Source organism: Patiria miniata, unplaced genomic scaffold (assembly GCF_015706575.1).
Source record: "Patiria miniata isolate m_02_andy unplaced genomic scaffold, ASM1570657v1 HiC_scaffold_1, whole genome shotgun sequence".
In the NCBI taxonomy this organism is placed as follows: Eukaryota; Metazoa; Echinodermata; class Asteroidea; order Valvatida; family Asterinidae; genus Patiria; species Patiria miniata.
The window spans coordinates 5,797,591-5,824,417 of NW_024037047.1; the positions used below are offsets into that span (position 1 = coordinate 5,797,591).

At 39.4% G+C, this 26,827-nt stretch overlaps 1 protein-coding gene across 1 annotated transcript; it reads left to right on the plus strand.

Moving 5' to 3' along the window:
- The first annotated feature begins 1,749 nt into the window (after nt 1-1,749).
- LOC119746063 (potassium voltage-gated channel subfamily A member 2-like) lies at nt 1,750-7,186 on the plus strand. Its single transcript, XM_038222878.1, has 2 exons — nt 1,750-2,159; nt 4,118-7,186. Exon 2 carries the CDS (start codon nt 4,205-4,207, stop codon nt 6,011-6,013), a length of 1,809 nt encoding a protein of 602 aa, XP_038078806.1. The 5' UTR covers nt 1,750-2,159; nt 4,118-4,204; the 3' UTR covers nt 6,014-7,186.
- Nucleotides 7,187-26,827: the final 19,641 nt, after the last annotated feature.

Consider the following 26,827-nt stretch of genomic DNA (forward strand, 5'->3'; position numbering starts at 1 on the left):
TTCCTTGGCATTCTTACTGATGAAAATCTCTCTTGGAATCATGTATCAGCATATTAGTAGTTTGTGTAGTAAAGTCTCTAAAAATGTTGGTGCCATGAACAGACTAAAGTGTTTTCTTCCCGAACACATTTTGATTACACTTCATAACTCATTCACTGGCCTGGGGTTCATCTATAACAGGTTGTAATAAGTTATTTTTGTTACAGAAAAAAAAGCTATCCGTATTATTCATGGTGCTGGTTATCTTGAGCATACTCCCCCTTTATTTGTCAATGATTTTTTTAATGGCAAAACGCTGTAAGTTATAGTTCGGGTTTTTTTTAGGACTTCCTAAATTGGATTAACAACTTTTTTTAAGTCTGTACGGCAAAACAAATACGTGTCATGAACATTTTGCCATCAAAATGATGCATACAATCATGTATTGCATTAATCGTGCGGCAATTAGTAAGTTCTCAAAATTGATCATAATTTTGAAACTACCAAGACATTTACTGTAAAATTTTGCAGGAAAGTAAAATAACATATCTCCCATGATCATACAATTTGACAGCATAAAGTCCAGTTATTTACTAAAAAAAAGTCAGTAAGTAAAAAGTTTAAACTCGATTTTCTATTTTTTTTTTTCGAATGAGGCTTCTTTGCCACGGGAAGGGCCGACGGTGCAATTCGCGCAAGAGCCCGCACAGTATATCTACATGACGTACCGGTACCTGGGAATTAATAGGGCGTTACCGGTACCGCGACACACAATTGTTTGTGGGGTCTGCTCATTAGTCCGACGCCTCATCAGCTCACAGGTCCGACGCCTCATTTCGGACTTCTGAGACGTCGGACCTATGATTATGACGTACGTACGTCGGACTATGCTACGGCCCCAATTTTGTTTCGCCCATGTGATACATTTTTTTCTTCATACATACAATTACAAATGTTATTATTATTTCGAGATTAAAAGTATGCGCCCTCATAATCATTTAGAGGGTACTGTTTAACCATTATTTCCTCAAGACAAATATATTATAAACCCGGGTATTTCAATCGTCAACTTATCTCACAAGAGGATCCGTGGTCACAGCGCGCCCAAATTGGGCGGAAAACTTTCACTTGTACAAGTCACCGTACTGTCACATTGGGCTACTTTGTGCTCCGTGCGTTAACGAATTGCGCTATCGTCCGATCATCAAGATGACCGTTTTAGCCGATTTTCGGCTAACTTTGATGTATTTTTAAAAAAAAAAACGAGATTGACAGAAAATTTGACAGAATGGATTTTTTTTGGCAGATTTCTGGCAGAATTCTGCAAAAATGTTTTCTTGACAGAAAAACAGTAAATTTGACAAAAAAAGGTACATTTGTTTAAAAAAAAGCTTCAATCTTTTCATACAAACCCTTACATAATGGGACAGGTTGGCAGATTTCTGGCAGAATTCTGCAAAAATGTTTTCTTGACAGGTGCTGAGGCTCACTGGGAACCGGACTTTGTTGTGACGCAACCGCGTTTTGCCCAAAATTTACGCAATAATTTCATAACATCTTTATGTGACAATAGATTGTTTATAATGTAATTTGAACCTTAGTTAAGGCAATGCTACAAATCCGCATTGTGATTTTAAATGTTTTAATTAATAGTGTATTTCGAGTAATTCTGGGGAATTTGGCAGATTTTTGATAAATCTGACAGATTTTTGAAGTGCATTTAGCAGAATTTGGCCATAACCTTACGGTCACCCTGCCGATCACATTTAACACACTGGCCAGGATTTTTCGTACGGCCGAGCGGCACGGCCAACCGCGGAACTCAAAATGAGGGCGAAAAAGCCCAAAATGGACCTCAATCTTCCCCAGAAATGCAGGCCTACGATTGTTCAATCCAAGTGAAAGTGATTTTTCCCGCGGATTTCGTCGTGTCAGTTCGCAGATGTGAGGATTTTCCACATACAACATGGCCTGAAAACACTCCAAACTCAACCTTCTGGATTTATTTGTGTACAGTGGTATGTGCCGCGCCGCACTGCACGCAGCGGGTGTGTGTGGCAGCGTGTGCAATGTGTACAAACGGCACGGAGGAATCGGATGGTTTGGTAAATTTTATGTTCCTGGATAGGCGCTTGGCCTGCAAGTGCAACTTAGATCTACAGGCTTCCTCCGTTGTTTGAGTAAGTGGGGAAGTTTTCTTTGTGAACAATGTTTGATTGATGTTTGTGAATCTGTCCAATTGAAGTTTGCTTACAAATGTTTTGGTAGGTGTTTGTGTTGCATATTTCTAACTCGGTTAGAAATTTTGTTGTTACTCCCGAAAAACAGTTAGTAATGTGCCTATGAATTCGTCACCGACACCACGATGGAAGTAACACTCCACGTGTTTACCATATTTTTCTCGGTTTTCAGTTTTTTACATTTTTAAACATTATTCATCAAGGCCCTACCATCATGACCATTGCACGAAGTGTCAAAGCTTCGAGACTAGCTTTACTTTAATTAATAATTACGCTAATTATCCATGGCAACTTTTGCGCGATAGTGACAAGTTTGTGTTTTTACGAAGTAGCACTCAAGTTCCATTTACCATTGTAATGCATGGCACGCACTGTGCTCAAATGCGAGCAAGAACATTTTCACGAAGTAACACTCTCCTTGTTTGAGCGCACGCGCTGACCTCCGTTTCCAGTGTTGTAATACATTGAAGTGTGCTACTTCATAAAAACAAAAAATTATAGTTTCGCAGCTTTTTTGGTTTCACGAACTACCGGTAGCACTCACCTTTTTTCTCTTATTTCTTGTTGATTTAATATACAAACGAGTGAAAAACAGCAAATTTAACAAGTTCAAAACATCAAGTGTCCACAACGAGAAACCCAACTGAAAAAACTCTGCAGATTTGATGCAAAGTGTTCCAGAAGGCGTTCAACTTTAGATGCCGTTTTCTCCGTTGCCTAGTTTTTATTGGTATGTAGATGAGTGTTACAATGTACTTCGCGGTGTCACTGACGAATTGTTTTCCCCCTCCTCCCCCCCCCCCCCCCCCGGGCTGCCCCACCCTAGACGTGGGGATTGTCACTTTTGAAGTGACAAAACCCCCACCCCTCGGGCAAAATTTAAGTGACAATCTCAGACATGTACGGTATATGGGACGCACCAGTGTGATTTCCTAAGTTCCATGTTGTATGCCTGGTAACAGTGACCCAAAATCCCCACCCTGGGGCATGAAAAACGTGACTAAACTCCAACATTTGATAGACGCATAACTGATTTTCGGGAGTAGGCCTAAAATCGGTTTAGTAATCGACTGTATTTTTTGACTGTATTTGAGTTCACCTTATTTGAAATAAAAAAAATTAAACCCAATGGAGGACTTGATGTACACGTATGTTGTTCAATCATATTTTAAAACAAAATTTGCAGAACCTGTATTTTATATAGTTCGAGTAACTATAGCACTATACAAATCACCTTTTTTACATTTGGTCATGGTCTGGCGATAGAGTCTGAGGGCCAATCAGTCCTTAACTGCAATATCAAATCATCGCACACTCATCGCTGACCAAAACCATTGAAATTTCACCCCAAAACAGACCCCAAAGAAGTGCCAAATACGCCACCTCGGAATCCGGTAGAGATCAGGAATTAAGATGTTTGCGGTTCGGAAAAAAAAGAGAATTTTCCTGTTCAGGTCCGTAAGCTTCTCGTTGTGCTTGAAGATGCTGTCTTGCTGTTGTGATTCAAATTTCGCACTGACTTGGGATCCGTAGTGTTATGATGTTCGGTCCGACCATTTTCTAAAGAGGGGAGAGTGCATGCCAGCCATAGAGCATGGAGAGGGTGCGTATACCACCGTGGTATTGTACACAGGGTAATGGCAGTGCAGATTGTGCGATTTGTTATTGCAGCTCAGGACTGATTCGCCCTCGGACTCTACTAAAAGTAAGCTACTATCACCAGACCATGACCAAATGTTAAAAAAGGCAATTTGTAGTCCTAGTCACTCGGACTAGATTTTATACATATTTGTGGGGAGATTCCTATTTTAAATTCCAATTGCAGTTAGAAGTATCCCATATTTCCAAATTGTTCAATTGAGTGACGAGTCCCATTTATCATCTTTTTGTTTTTACAGCAAAATTTATTTTAAGTTCAAGTACGCAGGCGCATCCACAACATTTGACAGTACATTACTCAGGCTGTTGCTTGATGGTAGTCCGATATGACCCAAAAAATTGAATTTATAGAGCGGTGGGGACTGAATCCATTATGGCAGAGACCTAGGCCATGGTGGAAGAAGATGGAAGCAGCTGTGGTGTCTGGTGCCGAGCCTTATGGCGCCAACGGTGCCCACGGTGGGCATTTTGCGGTACACCATGGACCTGGAGTCCGCGGTCATCCTTCCTCACCAAGCCCCACCCAACCAAATGCCAGTACTGGGGGCATCAATCCAACAACTGGAATGTCAAACTGCCGATCGCTTCCTCGGCTCCTTGATGAGGATGAAGAGAGTGGGGATGATTCCGTGGATGAGGGCCATGACGGCCAGGAGCCTGGCTGGGAAAGAGTCGTTATCAACATCAGCGGTCTCCGCTTTGAAACCCATTCCAAAACGTTATGCCAGTTCCCAGAAACCCTTCTTGGCAACCCTGAAAAGCGTATCCGGTATTTTGACCCACTGAGGAACGAGTACTTCTTTGACCGCAATCGTCCAAGCTTCGACGCGATCCTGTATTATTACCAGAGTGGGGGGCGGCTGCGCAGGCCTGTCAATGTGCCCATGGATGTATTTACGGAGGAGATAAAGTTCTATGAGCTTGGGGAGGACGCGATGCTGAAGTATAGGGAGGATGAAGGCTTCATACAAGAGGAAGAGAAGGAAATTCCACAAAACACAATTTCCCAGAAGGTCTGGTCGCTCTTTGAGTATCCAGAGAGCTCCAAGATGGCCCGGGTGATTGCCATCATATCAGTGTCAGTGATTGTGGTTTCTATCGTAACCTTCTGCATGGAGACGATGCCAGAGTTCAGAGGAGAGCAGGCGGTGGATACTGCTAATCCGACGGTGTCACCTTGTGGCGGCATTTTGGCAGCTCATCCGACGACGGAAATACCCATCGACAATGGAACCACGTGGGAGGAGGAATTAGCTGCATACTTCCAAAATCCGTTCTTCATTATAGAGACCGTCTGCATCATCTGGTTCACCACGGAGTTCATCCTGCGCTTCTTGTCCAGTCCCAGCAAGATGGTCTTCCTGAAAAATATCATGAACCTGATTGACGTGATAGCAATACTTCCCTACTTCATACAAGTGGGTACCATAGTGGCTCAGTCCTCGACAGATCGCAACAGCCAAGCAATGTCATTGGCCATCCTTCGTGTTATCCGCTTGGTACGCGTCTTTAGAATATTCAAATTGTCTCGGCACTCTAAGGGGCTACAAATCTTAGGTCGAACTTTAAAGGCAAGCATGAGAGAACTGGGGCTGTTAATATTTTTCCTGTGTATAGGTGTAGTGTTATTCTCAAGTGCAGTCTATTTCGCGGATGCCGACAGCATAGACGAAAAGGGCCGGCCCATATTCAAAAGCATCCCTGACGCTTTCTGGTGGGCAGTTGTCACCATGACAACAGTAGGGTACGGTGATATGAAACCGCAGAGCACGGGTGCGAAAATAGTCGGTTCACTATGCGCTGTGACGGGCGTGTTAACCATCGCGCTTCCGGTTCCTGTCATTGTATCCAATTTTAATTACTTCTATCACCGCGAGTCGGATAACATGGACACTCAAGAGTATTCCCATGTACAAAGTTGCCCCTACCTTCCTCCGCCCTCGGCCAAGCGCAGCCAGAGTGGAAGCTGTAGTCAGAACTCAATGAATCACATAGTAGAAATGGAGGAAGGGTTGTTGAACCAACAGGGTGTGATCCCTAAGTCTCCGTATAACAACAACATAGACAGGCGCCCCAACAACATCCAGGGTAATTGCATTAACTTGAATGCAGTCAGCATTGAAACGGATGTATGATTACATGTACCAGACTCCAGTCTGACACTCTTCTTTTTTTCGTCTCTTTTCAACAGAACCATTTCATTTCATTTATTATTTCGCAGGTCAAATAATAAATGAAATGAAATGGTTCTGTTGAAAAGTTGAAAACCATGTATGTGTTCCAAAAACGCTGCTGTTTTTCTTGTCCACTAAAGTTCCAAACTGTGTTAAATGTATTATCATCCTGTTTTGAAGGCAACATGATTTTTTTCCCCCTTGATTGGCCTAAAATGGGGATCAAAGTGAAGCTTCACAGAATTTTGTCAGGCATTTTTTTTGGGGTGGGGGGTGGGGAATGGCTTAAAATAGCTGCCAATGCAGAGCAGCTCTGTGTAGTTATAAGTATCTTTTTAAAGGCCTGTTTTTTGTGAAGTGTTTTATCAATTTACATACATGTATTATTTTTTTTAATTTTTAATTTTAACGTTTATAAGATTTGTACATTTTGTCAGTTGTCAATATTAGAGCACAGTTTTTAAATCCATTGACAAACAAGCTGGAATTGTTTGTTTGAAAGTTTTTATTTGGTCTTTTCTTGAACCATTCTTGGACAATATCTTTACAAGACTGCAATCTTGCCAAACAGCTTACGTTATTGTCGTATCAAAACCAAAGATTCAGAATTTGTCTGTTGTCAAGTTCATGTGATGTCAGTTCATTTGCAAAATTTTAACACAAATGATTTTAGCCCTTCAGGAAAAAATATCAGAATCAGTAATTTACAATGCTAATTTCTGTAATTTTTCAAATACCTGCATGATCAGAAAGATCAGGTTTATCGTCACTCTGATAAAAAGCACAATTTTTTTACCTACAGATGTTTTTTACCATGATCAGATGCGCTGGTATGCACGTACATGATGGATTGATAGATTTTTGTAATCAGGAAAACATCTTGAAATGAATTGGACCATAGAGCAAGGACCCGTTAGACCGTGGAGCTAAATATAATAGCTCCATGATTCGACAGACTGTGGTTGTTTCTTGTAAAGGCCTGCCTATGCTGTATGTTTTGTTGATTATTACATGGAGCTATTAAACACATGGTTATTACACATGTTACATGAACCTCCACCAGGGATAAATGTTTTCATCGGATTTGGTAAGTTTGTTGATTGGTTTGCAATAACAAGATAACTCAAAAAGTTATGGACGGATTTGCATGAAATTTTTTTTACGGGTGGTCCTTGGTACAAGTACAAATCAATTAGATTTTGGAGGCGATCCGTGTCTGGGTCTGGATCCAGGATTTTTTAAAAGGATTCTTCACAACATGCATATGTACACTACACACTAGGGCTGTCCAATTTCGAATAATTTAGTATTTGATTACCGGTACTCGAAGCTGCGTTTGACCGAGTATTTGGATATTCGAAACTGCCAGCTGCAACTGGGTGTTGTGCTGGTAAAAAGTTGCACAAAGAGTGCCAGTTAAGATTTGCGTGCGGCGATCGATATGGGCCGCTGGAGGGTTTTGCAATTAGTAGTTTTCTATGCTTTAAAGGGAAGATACAACATTTGCAAACATCACAAAACGAAACGATCAAATTATTACAACATACCTTACTGCATTGTTAGGGAATGACAGTCTAAAGTATCCTGTAAAAATATGGTTCCCGGTGTGCTTGCATTTTCAAGAAAAATTGTATTTTTTTCCAATGCTGGTCGGCCGACCAGCGTTGGAGAGAACTGGCGTTTTTCAAAAACTGCTCCTACTTTTTCATTATTAGTTATTCCGCATTATTTTGCAATTGATTACACAACTGTGAAGGGGTAAAAGCCTGCTAGATTGATTCTCTGACCTTACAATTCCCAAAAGTCTATAAATTCTCCGTTTCATTTTAAGTGGGGTCAGGGAACCAGACTACCAGAACATGATTGGTTTTCTTGGTTTTTCCAGCATCTACGGGCCCAAAACGTGAAACAAGTCATTTTAATAATATTTGCTATATCAACATGCTCCTCCAAATCCATTTATTTCTGAAAATTGCAGCAAAAACAAATGTTGTACATTCCCTTTAACCTGCTAAAAGGATGAACAATGAACCGCTGTCGACCACAAAAAGTTACTGTCAACAAAAAAAGAAGCACAATAAAGCACCACAACTTTACGATAAAATAACATCACAGTCGTGTGTATAGGCCTACGTGTATGTGCCTAGTTTTGTTAGTTGTGGAATATTCAGACTGGCAAAAAGCTATTCGAATATTCGGCTGATGATCAAATATTTGATTTTGGGTATTTGGTATATTGACCTATCGCGTTAGAATCGCGTCAACGCAGTTTGTGAAATATTGTCCAGTAACATGATATACATTGTACAAATGGACGCGGAACGCGCAACATCTGAGACAAACAAAACGTAGCGTACAAAAACTCCATAATGTTGTCTAAGGGGCGTGGCCAACACGCAAACGGCGATAGGTCAATTCGGGACTACCCTAGTACACACATGAATACTTTTGTACATGTAGTAAACAACCATTGGATTTCTGGGTTATTGTTTGCAACTTCAGGCCCCACACTTACAGCGAATTTTGGGGATCTGAAAGCATATCGGAGACCAACCATGTGTAAAAATGTATTGAAATTGTATGGAAAGTAACATAGGGAAAACGTGTCTGAGTTCAACTACACTTTTTTATTTCTCCTCACACACAATACATCTCTCTGGCTTCTGCCCTTCAACTTTTTATTTCTTTTCTCATTTCTGGAAATTATGCATAAAATCTTCGACATTGTAAAGATCTGAAACCCATTCATTTTGTCCATACACAAAACAGATACAAAAAATCCAAATGTGACAACTTCCTAAAATATAGAATTCATTAACAAAGAACTTGTCCATCTGGTTGTTGTTTTTTCCCCTATTTTCTCAAAATATTGTATAAATTACTCAAGTTACACCCTTGATTCATGCACAAGCACAGAATTCATGCATTCTTAATCAGTCATCTTTCTTTTGCTGAACTCGCAAACCATCTTTTGTGAGATGCATATCTCTTTTGAGTGCGTCTTTTGTGAACGGACAACAATGCTGAATACATAATAGTCCTTGAGCTTCTCTATTATTACACTGTATTCCCTGGCCTTGCCTCTCACCAACATGACCAATATGATCAACTACATGTAGACCTGGCCGCACAAACAAAAAAGGCACTGAATTCTTCTGTATATTGAATTAAAAGAAATCGTGGCTTATAGTGGTTCGTCATGCACAGTGACTGAATTGCTTCGGGCATGAAAATTAAGAAAAGCTCCATGCAGTGCATATAGAATCGACAAACAGACATACAGTAAATGTATGCACAAGAATAGGTTAAATGCAATACATCACTAGCGTTTGCCAGATTTCTTTTTGTAATTTGGATGGAGCACCACTATCTTTTAGATCTCCAAGAAAATATTATGCAAGTCGATTTTATAATTGTGCTGCATGATTCAGAATCACTTCAGAGATACGGACTTTCAAAATGATCATTATAAAAATCCGGTCCAGAATAAAATTGAAAAAATCTGGTTTAATTTGTAAGAGAAAACTCCAAATCATGATGCGGGTAAGTCCAAGAAAAGGTCCCCTTTTGTCCCATACGTAACGCTATGTTTTTGTTTATTACATAATCATCAAAAGACTAATAACATAAAAATTCTTGAGGGTATTCTCCTTGCAGATGCCCAACAGTAGAATAAATAAAACCGAAATCCGTGAATATTTAGAGGGTTAGGCCTAAACTTTCGTTCGGTATGGGACATAGTGTGCTTGAATTCTTATACTTGCCCATGAATGCATTTTAATGTACCGGTAAGCTTAGCAACATGTATGCTATCGGTACTTCAATTCATCTACCTACTACGTGTAGTATTCTTGCTTTTGTAAATCTGGAGGGAGATGGATCTCAACTATGGTCACATAACTGTAGTTAAAAGGGTGGGGAATTTGAGCAAATTTTCTGTCCTAGATGCTTGGGAACAAGTCCCGGTTCAGTCTCAGATTCATACCCAGTAACTCAGTCAGTCAGTCTGTGACTTGGGCATTCAGATAACAATTGGCTTGCACTTCTGGTTCAGCAAAATATTGCATTTTGTTTCCTTTCGGGACTGAAGCCAGTCTAGCCTTTGAGGTAAGGTGAAGTGAGGACAGTCCTTGTGTGCTTAGAGCTTTAAATGCTCATTATGACTAGTACAAGAGTAAACAAGCAGCCACATAAGAGTGTTTGCTGTTGGTAAACTGTCGGTGGCTGTGCCATTGTTGATAATGTGTGTGCCTACTGGCCTAATCATTGGTTTGACTGGTGCCCAATTGATCTCATCATCTGATATGGGTAGATGGCCTGAGTGGGAGTCATGAAAATAACAATTTGTAAAAATCTCCAATCTTTTCAAAGTTTGAGACATGTTTAATGTGGAGACCATTTCCATTATGTTTACTGAGGCTGAAGCTTGGTGCAGCAGCACACAGTCCATGTAATGATGTACCTCTTCAACATGTAAAGGTCTTTAAATGACAATTATATTAATTGCTCTCACTTGGGATGATCATAAGCCCAAGGCCGGAAACCTTTTAGATGGAGCATGCAAATCATCAAGTAACTACATGTATATCAACCATGCACAATACATACTGGCTCTTAACACAGGCACCCAAACATATGATCCTGGTAATGCTGACTGCTGTAAAGAAACTCCAAAACATGCCAAAAAATCCCTTGTCAGTTTTGTTCTCCAAAAAAAACTTAATGGATTTTGTTTGCCTGATAATTTCCTACCAATTACCCTTGAGTTGTTTAATGGGCCTTCAGAGCAAAAAAAAAATACAAGTAGTTAAATGTAGTTAAATGTAATTGATTCAGGAAGTAGAGTTTTAACATTGTAATACATTTTGCAACACTGTTGCATAATGTATTACAATGTTGCAAAATGTATTAAGTTCAAGGTCAATGGACTTTTTTTGGTCAGCATTGTCATCCACTTTCAAAGGCACTGTTAAACTGCAGAAATGTTGAGGTACAAAACATCTCATTGATTTGTGCAAAACATGAACATGTGTGTATAAATTAACTCTTGAAAACTGATTGACTGTATTGATGCCATTTGCTGTTCGGTTATTTTTTTCACCATGTACACAAGTAAGTTCTTGTGTTTTTGATCCTGAAAAGAAAACCAACCAGACATCAACATTTGTAAGTACATCTGTTTCAATGCCCATTGAAAATTGTACATTAATTGAGAGATTACTGAAAGGTTTATTAGAAAGAAATGAGAATCCCTCAAGGCATGTTTAGTGCATTTAAAATTAAAATTCTGTCTTCCTAAATTTGTTATCAGTCTGACAAAAATTCCTGTCCTCCCAAGGCCATGATCAAATCCATGTGACGCATGGATCAACCTGATCAACTACAATAAGGGATTTTATCATGCTTTCAATTTAAAAGCATTTTGCAGCTTTGTACATTACAAGGATACATTCATGTATTGTATTAGTGAAGTAAAGCCTGTATAAAGAAAACGACTCAAAACAACTTTTATAAAAGAAAATCCTGTTTCCTAAGTAGCATAAAAATTACAAACATTAAATCCTAAAAAAATTTATAATAGGCCTAATATATAAAAAAAAAAAAAAAAAAACAGGCACAAACTGTTTTACACAGAAAATCCCTCAAAATATTCCAGATTTCTCTGAGGTTTGGAACTCGTTTAAACTACGGTACATGTCAAATCTTGTAAAAAAAATTCGAGTTTGCTTTTGTTGATAAACAGACCCACAATACATGTACATACATTTGCGAAGGTATGCGGTAAACAATTTCTTTTCATTTCTTTAAAGGTTATTACATACATGTCCAATTGTCCATGATATAGGTAAACCATAATGAAATACTGTTTACTAGAGGCTGCATGTCGTAAGAAGTGTTCTTTCCCACAAAATTAAAAGCCAAGTAAATATCCACTGCCTGTGAGATGACAGATTTGATGCACACGTACACAGTTTCAACTTCCACAGTAAAAATGGGAATAACACCATGTGGCAATTTTAACCATGTCGCCCCCCCCCCCTCTTAACCCACCCACAAGAAACAAGATTAAATTATGATGCATGGGCTCTCCACAGCAACATACAAGCTGTGCATTTGAGCTGTGTATTGTTTGCATAATTATGATTGAAAAACATGTGCCCCTGCACACCAGAGATTTTTTTGTCTAGTGGTATGCTTGACAAAATTAATAGCTGCATCTGAACTGTTTGATGTACATGTACATGTACGCACATATGTACACTATGTATGTGAGCATTTGTGTTAATATTATTTGTTTAATGATATGGCAACCCTTTTAAATAAAAAAAAAATACAAATTGATGAAAATTGCTCGGTTTATAATAAAATTACAGACTGTGTTTGTACCAAACGCCCCAACCTCTTCCTCCACTCATGACACACCCCAAATTGAGGCCTCCAAAAGTGCAGTGTCAGAAAAAAGCAATTGTCGATCTAGCAAGCAAATACCACCTGGTTTTTTTTTTCCAAAAAGACACCGTGTTTTCCTTTATACTCCCCCAAAAAACAACAATGTAAACAGCCTTGAAATTGTAGGATTTCTCTCACCTGGTGCGGCCAGTTGTGGCCTCGCAAAACGCACGAAAAATATCTCCGCGCGTCAATTATTATTGACCCATTACCGACCTTCTGGGGAACTGACCAGGCATAATAGATATTGCTCTCAATGTTGCCCATTCTTAACTCGCTACGTACCCTACCGCGGGATGGAATGAAAGCGTCAGGACTGTTCACAAACCAAACCGTCATTCGAAAAAAATAACCCTGGAATCGTGAATGGTTTGACTGGTCATTAGTTTCTGGCCAGGAAATGGGCTGAAACCTTTCCGAGAATAGATAATAGATTCATTTCATTGTGAGATGGGCATCTGAAACTACAGTAATACCTTCAGTAGCAAATGCCCCAAAACGAAACCCATGGAAAGGTTTTCAGAACATTGTTTTAAGACAGGTGGCCGGATCAATTATAAATTTGTTTGAATTCAAAATGCACCTGTGCTTTTGCTGAGGCGTCCGCACTTTGACGATTTCCACGCATGTATGCACACTTGAGGATTGCACTGAACACCAACAAACAAACAAACAAAAAGGAGAAAAAAAAATAAAAGCGTGCCCATATTTTCAACCATTGCTTTCAGATCGTGGGCGTGTAATAAAACAAACACCCTTGTCTGCTGGAACAAGGGTCCAAGAAATACGAAAGAAAAAGTGTCAGAGAACTCTACTGTCACAGTGTAGGAGAGATTGTAAAAGTATACAGTTATAAAGAGGCTTCTAGATCAGTCAAAAAGTGCCTGCCATACTGTTGTATAATTGTGGTATGGGTTCTTAAAGTTTGAGTATTTCCTTTAAGTTTTATCAGCGTAATGTATTATTTGGTGATTTGCATTCATACTTAACTTGCATGGTTTATTAATATGCGTATTAATGTCATTTTATGTATGTTCATCAAGATATTACTATAGTCACACCATTTTCTCGATTTCTTGGGTTTGAAGTATACCAGCCAAAAAAAAAAGAAAAAAGAATGCAACTTATTTAAATCTAGCTTTCAAGAATTTTGCTTGTGATACAAACAGTGTGTCAGGATTATGGCATACAGGTAATACCGACTTAAACCTCACTAAAAACCATAAGTTGATCCATGTTGTCACACCCAGTGACGCCAAGTGAGAAGTCATGTTGCTGAACAATAAACAGGGTCTCATGTAACATTACATTTGAGTATGTTTTATAACAAAGTTGTGTTCCTTTTTTTCTTTTCTTTTTGGTGAGTATACCCGGTAGGTTCTAGGTATTCAGAAACTTCAGAATGAACATGTAGATTTCTGCAAATTAACTATTGCAGGAAGTACATAGTGTACAAGTTGCTGTGACTATTTCAAATCTGTTGCTTGTATTGACTTGATAGAAATGCATAAATTATGAACATTTCGCCCACATTCCATTTGGGTGTACTGCAGCAAATTAAAATACAAGCTTTATTTAACGTTGTGTGTGCCTTGCTTTCAAGATTAATTGGTGAATTAATGTGGAAACTGGGCAAATAACAAGTCGTGACAAAAGGCTGGCAAAAGAAATCATTAATTTTTGAATGTTGATTTTCTGAACATGATTGTATGGCAGCCATCTATATTGTAAGAGGGCAGTTATTATTTTTTTTTTAGGATGAGCATGTCAAAACAAAATATTAATATTATTATTATTATTAATCATTTCTGGTAATGAAACCAAGGATTCCTCAAAAGCACCCTAGGCACTGTAGCTCGCAAACCTGAAGAAACCTGTGGAGAGAAGACAATCAGAAGAAGTTACAGTTTTAGAGGTGGGAGGAAAAGCCCAGAAAAATTTTCTGGGGAAAACCCACGGAATCAGGCAGGGACTGAAAACCCAATCCACATATTGGCCCAGGCGGGATTCGAACCCGGGTCACAGCGGTGGAAGGCGAGGAAAGTACCTCTTCGCCAACCTGACTCCCAATACAGTTAAGAAAAACACCCCCCCCCCCAAAAAAAACACCCCTGATATTAGAAATGGCTGCCACGCATGTTCTTTTTACTAATATTTACTAATTACAAACATGTCTTCATAAATGCAGCCAATCTGTAAAATAGCCTTTTCATGCTTGAACTTGAAGCTTGATTGATTTTTAACACTGCCTAAATAAATAATTGCATCTATTTATACCGTTAAATCATTTTCAAAAATCGTTTAATTATTTAATACGAAGTAGGAAGTCTGCCACACTTTTCTGTGCATTTGAGGAGTTGTAAATGTTTATTGCATGGGCATAAAAATAGATTTCATTTCATCAAATGTGTGGGTTTTATGCATTTTACTGAAAATGCTGGTACTGATTAACAGCTCAGTATTTCAATGGAAACAAATAATGGAGATTGACTACCAAGCATAAATACATGCCTATCAGTACTGATGTGTGAATACATCACATGAAAGTAACACCCATAATTATGAGACCCATTAACACTGTATGCTTTATGCTTTTAATACATTCAACATGTATCATTGTTAAAGGGAAAATACAACATTTGCAAACATCAAAAAATAAAACTACCAAATCATTTTGAAATACCTTGCTAGACTGTTAGTGAATGACAGCTAGTGTAAAGCATCCTGTAAAATCATGGCACCTGGTATACTGTCATTTTCAAGAAAATTTGTATTTTTGTATCAATTTCCAACGCTGATCGGCCGATCAGCGTTGGAAAAAACTGGCTTTTTTTCAAATACTTGTTTGCAATCGATTACACACCTATGAACGGGTACAAGCCAGCTAGACTGGCTCCCTGACCTTACAATTCCCCAATGTATGTAAACTGCTCTGTTTCTTCTTAAATGGAGTCAGGGAACCAGACTACAGGAAAATGATTGTTTTTCTTGGTTTTTATAGCATTTTCGAACCCAAAACCTCAAAAAAGTCAGTGTAACTATATTTGCTATATATTTCCAACCCCCCAATTTCATCCATTTCTGAAAATTACAGCAAAAGCAAATGATGTATATTCCCTTTAACATTGTGGTTTACATAATTTACATAAAGCACTTAGCTTAATAATTGCGTGCTGTACATGTAAATTATCCCTACAATTTGTGGCACACATTAAAGTTTTGCAGCTGCCTTTTAAAACATAACTTGTTTACACTGCATGCGTGATTGTACATTTACATTCCCATGTGTTGGGCTTTAACTCTTCCATCATGAATATTCATGTCCATGTAAGCCTATCATACTTATTCTAATTAGCAAGACAAGCAGCAGTAATTTGTCTCGCGCAACCCACTTTTGGCAGGCAAACAGCAATGAAATAGCCTGGACAGCAGTGCGGGTATGTGTGTGTGGCAAAAGCTAAGCCCAATTATTGTGCACACATAGCCTGTCTGCCAACATGCACATAATGCAATTATCCAATCAAAGCAGATGTTTAGAGCTCCTTAGAAGTGTAAGCCTTTTTTGAAATGTTCATGTACATAACATGTACCAGCACTTGTGTACACTGTGCACACAAAGCCTGATATTTACATGTGTGCCAATTTTCCTGGTCATACGTCTACATGTATTATATGCACAATATACACTGTGACGTACAAGTACATGTACCGGTACACATGCACCGTTAATAATTCACAACATTCACAATCCAGTGATATGTATGTATTTCAGTCATTATCATGCAAACTCGATATTTTCAATGAATACAAAACTGTGATAATCACTGATATTTTTTATGTTAAGTTATTGGGACTATACATTAACCTGTATGCACCCCTCCTTTTTTCATGTGATGTATACGCACAGCGTCATCTTTTTTCGCTACCCTAGATTCAAGGTGCCAGAGTTTTGCAGCATCAAGTGTCAGTGGCTAAGATTTGCCGCTGATAACGGCGTTGGAATCAGAGCGAGGATAAATTGTGGTCAGAGGCGTTTCTTGGAGGCTCTTTGAAAATTTCATGACAGCAGCTGGATCAACAACTGCCGAATTTATGCGCGCAGTGGCACATTTTTTTTTTTTAATATCTTTACAAGCTCAGGTAGTGCTGCACACAGGTACCATAGTCATCAATGCATGATACAAGCAAACCTGGGCAAAAACACATTTCCTGTGAATCTATAGATTGGAACATACATGTACATGTGTGCCTGGTGTTAACTTCCTTGAAAAGTGGTCAAAATTAATTGTTAATCGTTTAATGGTTCAGCTGTTTGCCTAAGTCATGAATGCTCTTTTTATGTATTATTAATGAAAGTTTCCACAGAGCTATTATATGGGCTACCTGTCACGACTTTTGTCCACTTTTTGCTAACTCATTTATTAGATTACTAATGTACGGTAGCAATTAACAAGTTACTGCTTAAATAGTTTGAATTAACGGTAATGTATATTTAACAATTTTAATGTAACAAAAGAACCCATACCAACATCAATACAGTACTCACAGTAGAGACAAAAAAGTCTGATCTTGTCATAAGCAATGCATGATCATAATGACTAATAAGATGTTATGCAAATGAGCTGCATTGGTCAGCCAATGGCAAGTTGGGGGATGACATGTCATGCAAATTTATTGAGTTATTCAGCCAATGAGTAACAAGTGAAAACAGGACATGACTGTGAAGTACATGTATGGCAGGTATCCAAATGCTTAGTGGCATGGTGCGTGTGCTAAACATGTAAATAAGCACACAAGTTGCACTAATGGCGGAAAAGTCTGCTTAAACCTAATAAAAAGTGGGCTCGTAATTCCAAGTGATGATTCCATCTTTCATGTCAGATACTCATCTGAAATATGTTATTCTCATCTGTTGGTTAAATTCTTAAAGTAAACAGCTTCAAGATTATTTAAGTATTCTAAAAATGGCGCGTACTATGGACAACACGAAGGATGGTCGCAGAAGAGTATCTGACATGAATCCTCCAAGGTCAAAGGTCAAGAAGCCTCTTTTGATGTGAGAACATAGGAAAGGTATTAAAGAGCCTCGTTGTAGCCCAGTCTTAGCTGCCGTTACCACGGTGATTTGTTCATGACGGCCATCTTGGATTATCTCCCATAGAGAAAGACCAACCATTAATGCATTAACCATTTACATAGTTGTACTCTGTAATTCCCACATCTGGGGAAACACAGATCCTACTCCCAGGAATTTTCCAACAATTCAATCACATCATATGGTTGTATGACGAAGGATTAATACATTTAGGAAACAAAAGTAAAAAGGTTGGTGGTGTTATATGAAATATTCAGTATGGCTACTTAAAATATGAACAAATCACTTGACATGTACTTATAAAAATCATTTTGTCATGGTATTTTGGGGTCATAATGTTCTGTAAAAGTAACATGTAACAGTCCTGTAACAACTCAACTATGTGTATAAAGTTATGTACCTTCTTCAGTACAGATTGTGTGATCAACTCAAATGGTTAAAATCATGGGTTTTAAAGAGTACATTTTCTCATTAAGCATTGGTGATTTGGCTTGAGTGAGGACAACCTAGTATTGTAAAATGCCTTTTAGAGAGAATTGAAAGATATGCTAAAAGAAAGATGCCCCAAACTTCCCAGATCCAGAAAAGTTACAACTGAAACTTGGCTTTCAGACAAAAGCACACATTTTGAGCTGTTCAGATACGGCAGTCTTCATGTATCCTCACACGCAGTCTTCACGTAGGCCTATCCTCACAAACACCTCATCAGAACCTCCAGATAGCCAATAGAAACCTCACAAGAACCTGTGAAAGACCTCACGAGGACATCATAATGACCTCAGAATTGTACATGTGACCGTAAAAAAAGTACGTACATGTACTCTGAAAGATGTTCCCAACTACAATCAACACAGAGTTGAAGAAATAAATGGAGAATTTATGAACCTCAATCTGTCAATTTAGGAACTGTCAATTGAGGAAATATCAAATGAAACATACAAGTGTAGAAGCCATCTTGCGGCGAACCATCTTGTGGTAAACCATCTTTCAATCCAAGCAGTCAGCAACCAAATGAAATGCCACATAGGAAGTGTTTATTCATCAGCCAAGAGGGTGACGAGTGGAAAGTCTGACATTTACCTCATGTTTTCGGCTTTCGCCGGCACATAATCTGTAAGACATGATGGAGTCGGTCAGCTGGGATATCGAGGTCCAAATGTCGCCTCAGCCTGCAGACTCCCAACATTTGTCACCCCACGTATGCCTCGGAACACAACAAACCTCTCTATCTGTTCACTGGATTGCCAACAAGCTTGATTAATGCCCAGGTATTATGTACTGGATTGCCATGACTAATGACTTGTAATATAATTTACAATCCCAGGCGAGATGCACGTGCATTATTTATCAGCAACCCCTCAAATTTGATGGAACTGAGCCGGTTTCATGTTGTCGGGGGTGTTTCTCTGTAGATTTATTGTGTGCACTTCAGACAAAGGGTGAAGGGAGCGCTTTATGAACAGAGGGGAGTGCCATAGATGGTGTTCCAACTGCTTAAATATTTGTGATCTTCAACATTTGGGTTCACCTACGCATTGGCTTTCAACAACGCCATCAAGTTCATTCAATCCCAGAACATCTGCTGAATATGTTAATTAATGACAAGCAGAACAGTAAAGAACTTGCCAGAACTATTAAGGACCATTTTGAGGTCTTTAAAACCATCTAAAATGTTGTCGTCTTCTGCTACATGTATCTCATAATAGACTTGTGAGAGCAAATTCAATTTAACGATGCCTGAGTGAACCTTCAAGAAATTGTCTTCATGTCAGCATTCTAATCACCAAGATTTGTGGATGTTTCATCAAAGAATACGAGACGATCGGAGTCTTGTCTGCTCAGCCCTGTAAGGCTGTAATCATGTTGACGTCACACCTCGCATCAACTGCTTTATTTTTTTTTAATCATGTTCTTGGGACCCACCATCTCGAAGCAATCTAATGCCGTGTCTTCACATTTGAAATGCACAATTTGATTCTGCCATAAGACGTTCTACAGAGGTATACCCGCTGCTGTGAACTGTATTTTTGTATGCCAAGCAGTGGGGCGAGATCGCAGCAAGACCGACAGGCACGTCGCCGGGACAGCGAATGTATGTAATATCCACCGAGGTGTCGGGTGTGTGTTGGCACATTAAAGCCCCATTCCCAGGGTGATGTCCCAGAGTCGCATTCTCCATGCAAAACTTTGTAACCTCATACCCAGAGGTAGGCAGAGGTTTGTCCTGAGGAAGGAATATGAGTTGCATATTGCTGTACGGCAACTGAATCAGCCAAAGACTGTCATTACTTGTAACATGAACTGATTTATCTACATTGTGCATATCTTTCATGAATCTCTTGCCTTGAAGCGTTTTTATCGAAAGGCATCAATTACATCTAGAAAACACCCAAACTAGCCAGAGAAAACATTGGAAAAAAATACAGATGCACACCTGTATTAAAAAAAAAATGGTTAGCTGTATGCATAAACTGGTAATGCCATCCCAACCTTAAATCTCTGTGGTTGAAGTTTGTACAGGGTTGACTATACCTGGTAGTCATCAAATACAGAATGAAGTTTTTAATTATACATGTAGGATGCTGTGGGACCAGCTAATTATTTTTATGTTGGGCGTAGCTGTATGCATAAACTGTTTATGCCATCCCAACCTTAAATCTCTGCGGTGGAAGTTGGTACAGGGTTGACTATACCTGGCAGTCATCAAATACAGAATGAAGTTTTTAATTATAGGATGCTGTGGGACCAGCTAATTATTTCCTATGTTGTGCATCTTCCAAGATGTCATCAGCATCCTCAACATGAATTCAATAACTCCAACACAAAAGTCTCTTCTCTTGTTACACGACCCTGTGGGACTCCAAGTCAGTTTAGATAACTTTGATAATTGCCTGGATAGACTGGATACTTTGCATTCCATCTTCTGCCATTAGTCTGCTAATGTTTTGACGGAGGAAGCTACATGAAGACATCATGAATTTGTGTTTGAGCCGTTTTCAAATCTTGTTCAGAGAGAAGATTTTAGGGAGGGGGACAAAGAGGAAAGTTGATTTATCAAATTCATGGGTGGATAACCTGGACACCCTTCTCTTGGCTATAAAATGCAAACAGTCAACTATTATCCTACACGTGTACAAGTAAATCTGAGTACAGAGAAAGCATCCCTGCTCTTTGATTTGACCTGGTAGCTGGTACCAGTCCAAAACTTGATTACTAAAAAGATTTGCTGGCGAAAATAGTACCAAAATGATTGTGTCTCTGGACAGAAGTCGGAACTAGCCTTGCCATGTGTGTTTCATCACCTCCCAAACAAATAAAATGGCCTCTCCGCTTTGGAGCATGGTAATGGCATTGACCAAATTCCACTTGACGTGATGGCATCACTTCCTCCCGGCCGGCTCATTTTCACACAAATTGATGGGTGCCAGATTTTAAGTCGGCAGTGGCAAAACAATTACCGACAAAATGTCTTCTGATGATGTAAGAATACTTGAATGATATTTTTATCAACCAATGTCAGTTACATCCAGAGAGTATGAAGAATTTATTTCCAAAACGCGACATATCCATTTGAAAGAGGTGAACATTTTGCACGGTTATAAAACTTAGACCTCAACCCTTTACTGTCTTTTACTGAAAATGAAATACTGGACCAAGTCCGCCAAAATCCATCAATCACACTGCTTCCAATGCATGCTTTGCTTTAGGCCTCCAGGCCCAAACTCCATCAATATTTAGTCAAACCATGCAGGCCTGCAGGACCTAGTCCCCCAAAATCCACCAAAATGGGGGATGCCCGATGGATTTTGATGGAGTTGGGGAACTGTCTCTAATCGTCATTTCTCACCTTATTGTATTCTTAAGTTGTGTTCAAGTATCGAACAAATTGCTTTTGGGCAGCCAGGAGAGAGCAGGATTCTAAAAGGTAACAAAATGGCGTATATCGCGATTTTGGAAATAAACTCTGTTCACATGTACATCACGTTACGTGAGTCAGCCAAACATTATTGATTCTCGTACGTGTATGTACGTACAATGTAGCTTTTGCCATTAGAATTACCTGTATCCGCTAAAACATTGATCTTGTACAAACCAAACCACGGGGAAGGAATCAAGAAAATACAGCATAGAATACCGCAAAGCACGAAATGTTACGTATTACCTGAATGCTAGTAAACATGTACGCACTTATGAAGCTATTTTTATATCAATCGCCAACCGACACTGTCATATTGAATTAGCCCATCAGAAATCAGCTGTTCTGTGTTCTCAACTCAAGCCAGTCATCAATTGATAAACATCTCACTGCTGTGGGGCATGTCTTAATGCACAACCACAAGAAATACAGGTACATGTACATTGTGGTACCCAATATAAGACATATTGTGAATTGACTAGCCCCAGATTTGTGCTTGTACACTGGAACTCTTTCACTAGATTAACCATACACAGTAGCTCAGTTCAAGTGCAAGCCACAATGCGAAAGGTTCAGGTTGCATTTAGCACACACCACAATGATAATAATTATAAGATGGAATTTTTTTGAAGGGCAAAAACCTAATTGATTTGACAATGATACTAATTTTTACATCATAACAGGTAATACTTTTTATGACCCATGGTTTGCACATTTGAGCCAAAGGTTTGCGTTTATTTGGAACAATCACTGGTATTCACTTGGTACTATTTGAAATGATTTGGGATTCTAATCTGAGACCACTGGTTCACAATCCAAGTGTTCTACTGAGTACATTAACGAAATCCCTATTTGAGTGAATTAACTTTTTGTCACATTTTAATTGTAAAATGCCTGTTCCACTGTACACAATTCAAAGCATGTAATTTTAATGACATACACATGTATTTCCCAGATTATAGCATTTAATTACTTTACATTAATTTTGACGATTTAACTAAACTGATTGTTTCTTTGTAGTTGTTAAGTGATTTTAGCAATTTCATTCTACCGGTAACTATCCGGATGCACACATATCATCAATCTCTCAAATGCATAATGCCACTTTCATTAAAGAAAAATTGCTTCACCCCCAAGCTGAATATTAACTTGGACCCTTCACTGAGTAATAACAAGAAATTGCTATAATGCATTTATTCAGTAAAGAGGTAGTGTTTTCCTAGGTTAAATTACGTGCGAGGTGCTGTTTCTCGTATATTTATGTATGAACCTCAAATGTATGAACCTCAAAGAACTCATATCGTCAAGGCTTTAGCTTTGTGACCATTTGGGATAAAAATAGCATTTTGTGAAGTGAAGGATTAAAGTGTAATTAAATCTTCACTACCAAATTTTTGCTCTGCTTTGGTATATTCAAATCCAAAGCCGTGAGGTGATGGGAAAAACCTGTGACAATGTGTGAGGATCGGTGAAAAACCTTTGAGGTATCACAAGTACATACATTGTTGTACATGTACCGGTATACCTCATGCATAGTTTGTAGCAGTAAGATGAGATGCTGCAGTGAGGTTTTAATAGATTTGCACCTCACATGTGAACTATCAGGGAAAACACTGCACATGTTATTGTCCTGTTCAACATTTTGATGTACTTGGTTATTACTGTCTGTCAGGACTAATGAGATGACATTTACTCTATGGCACCCACTTGAAATCACTTTTAAGGTCATATCAGGTTATCTGTCATCCCCCTTGAACCAACTTTCCAGCAACCAAAATTTTGCTTTTCTTCATAAAACCTGTCACGACAGATTGATTTGGTTGCCTTCGCTGTAGGAAGTATCACTGTGATCGTTTTACAAGACAACTTGGGCATTGCTAGGGACTTGCTATCACGTCTTCAGTCATGTTAAGGCAGCTTGAGGACAAACATGATTCTGCGTCATTTTCAACCCGCAAACTGTGTCTGTGGAACTCCATTTGAGCGTTGCCTTATTGTCAAAGCTATCGGATGTGTTTTCTGCTGCTTCACTGCATCACCATGGAGGATGTGTTTCTACCGATAATGCTGATTTTGTTTCCCCATCTGCGGATCGTTTAATTCTTTCTTCTGTTGGATACTCTTTCTCCAAGGAGCTGGTTTGCCTCATTCGTTTCGCCAAACCTCTCCTGAAATTGCATCTTTTCCATCCTGACTCCTCTGCCAGACCCGTCATTGTGTGCCCCGACCAAAGGAACCCGTCTCACATCACGGTTGCCATGGAAACTAGATTGTAGAGCAAAGTGCGTCTTCCCGGACCATCTCAATCATCATCATCGGTTTGGAAATCTACTCTTGGGAACCTTCATCGCAGCTTGGATTTATTATGCCTGATTCAGCGTCTTGAGCGCGGAGCAGTCTCAGAGTTAAGACAACTGAATCCACGTGGATTTCATCCCGTGGATGCCCCTTGGCAGACGCTGTGTTGTCTGCTAAGATAAATTTCATTACGCCTGGACATTGACTTATTAGCATCTCATGAATTATTCAAGCATTCTTGGATGTAGTACTCAGTCATCTTGTAGCACTCAAACATGATTAAAATGTGATTCACAAATTTTGTACTGATTTTGTGGAGCCTCTTGAGAGCCAAGTGACACTTCAGACAAGAGCTGTCTGCTCATTAAACAAATCTTGAGCAAAGCGTGGCTTGGAGTGGAGACTTGCCTCATTCCATGTAGACGCCATTTCTGTGTTAAAGGAACCACACAAGAAGAGAATGCAGCATCCCTGTGGAAGAGACGAAGAGATCCAAGGACTCACGTGAAAAGGTAAGAAACAAGATTTTCCTTTTACCTTTTAAGTATCTCTTCATGGAAATGTGTCAGGCAACCTGTTAAAATCCAACCAAATCCAACAACACCTGCAAGGTGGAAGAATGCCAATTCCAACAAATTCCAACGGATAGAAAAAAAATGTTTTCTTGTCATTCTAGCAGATTCTCACTTGTATTTGATCTTGATGGATTTTGCATGGTTGTAGGCAATGTTGGTCAATTCCACATCCATTAATAGTTGTGAGGCTAACCATATTTATAAAAGGATGTGTACAGATTTATAAAAGAGACGTATATTAGCACATTTGTTTATGGTGTAAATCGAGGATTTTCTTTTGTTCCTCTTCCTTTTTCCTTTGTACTTTGAACTTTTTTCGCAACAGCTCTCATTGGTTTTGTACACATTTTTGCAATCGAGGAGTCCTTGATTCGGTTTCTGACCTCGATTCACCGATGATGTTGCACCTGTGTGTCCTCGATTTACACCATAAACAAATGCTGGCACACCCCCACTCTCCTGAAAAAGTACAACATAATTACAAATGTATGAGATTTGTTTTATCTTGGAAAACTGGGAATGTTCAAGATTTTTTGTTCGATGCTTATTTTTATGGGCCTTACAGCTGACCATACCCGTAGACATTGGTCATGACCTTTATTCAAGTGGTCAACCAGACCACCGAGCAAAGACTTGCAAGTTAGCTCGGTGCGCAGCTGGACTTGACCATCTGGTCAGTGAATCTACTCAGCAGGCTGACCATTAGTCATTCCAGGAATAGCCAAGCATTATGGACCTATAATGGGTATTATCATAACTTATGATCTAATGGACACAGTATTAATGTTGGAAAGTAGGGGCTGGAGTGAAGCACTACTGCGAATTGACTACTGTCTCTCTAAGGAATAGTAACTGTCATAAAAATGAGAAGGGCCAGTCCTCACGCCGTTAATCAGGGAGCTGTTTTCATCCTGTCAAGAAGATTTGGCATTTTTATGGTTGTGCTTCTGGGGGTAAAATGGCAGGCTTTCAACATCTCCTGAGGCTGAGGTAGTCTGTTTTTGGATTGTTTTTTTCATCAGGACACTTGTGCCACATTTCTTAGACTTCTGCAGATTAGAAATGGTATGTAAAATTAAAGGGGTGTTCCAACATACGTGTACAAAGTATGAATTGTGCATTGTTGTGTTCCACAATTACATAGTAATTCAGATTCTAGATTCAGTCAAAATATATCAAGTGACTTTTTTTAACTGTTGAGTGCCAGTACCTAGGGCTGTGCATCGGAACTGGGTACCCGAGTACCCGACCATTAATGTCAGGAACCGGTTCCAGATTATGGAATCGAGTACCCGTAACCAACTTTGCAAATTACTCAGTAACTTCTCAGTCAATGAAAAAGAAATGCTTCAAATGTCAGTGGGACAATTTCAAAATGAAAAACAGGATACATGGAAAACCAAAACCAATTTCACGTTTTATGATGCTTGACGTTTTATGATGCTTGACGTTTTATGATGCTTGTGCAAGTTGCAGTTTTCGCCACATAGCTAAAGAGCTCACTGTATACACCCTATCTAGCCGGACCTTTATGAACAATCTGAAGAGCAACTTCCCAAATTTGAATTTTTGGGTTGGGTTTCTTTAACGGGTACCCGGCTACCCGGGTACCCATATTTTTTTCAATAGGGTACCCGGTTCCTGTACTACCGGGGTACCCGTAAATGCACACCCCTAGTAGTACCTGCCTTCATAAAGCAGGATTGACTAGCTGTGATTGTTCTGAAACATCCATGCTTTGATTGTAAGAAATTGATAAGCCCACTGTGCCATCAGTCACCTACATGTACCGGTATGTAGCTCTGCTCTTGTCTGTTGATGGAATTCGACTGTCACAGTGCCTATAAGAAATACGATCTGACTGTTGGTGACTATAGCCTAAAATGCATGCCAGGGGAACAGGATTGAATTTTTGACTGTCTGTGATTGATCAAACAAAAGGAGGGTTAATACAGCAAGACTAGACTTGCCTAGTGCAGCAGGACCTCAAAAATAGTCTTAGGTTTAGGACATTACTTATTCAGGCAATCAGTCAGTCAGTCAATCACTCGGGTAATCAGTCAGTAGGCTGGCCGGTCAGGTCCAGCAAAAAAGGTTTACACGTGTATCAGTGGACTATGTGATGTCATCCTTTTGAGGTGGTCCCTCCATCCATCCATTGCCCAAGGCATTCTCACCATCTCCCATCCTCCCATCATTAGTTTCCTCAAGGATCCTTAGCTTCCTTACAGAGAGGAAGCAGGGCTAAAAAGTCCAACACCCGCTTAACCACGTAGGCCTACGGTATATATACGGAATGTACGCGCTGCATCCGAGAGCGTGTGAAACATCCCTGGAATTCGGGCAGCGCTTGCGGAGACGAGGCGCAATTCTGGTTTTGATTTACATCAGTAGTGGGCCTGGGTTTTGTTTTGTTCTCGGCTCTCGCGTGATTGGCTGTC

Bases quoted from the DNA above. Each gene is read 5' to 3' on its own strand.
- LOC119746063 (XM_038222878.1), top strand. From the start codon at position 4,205: ATGACCCAAAAAATTGAATTTATAGAGCGGTGGGGACTGAATCCATTA.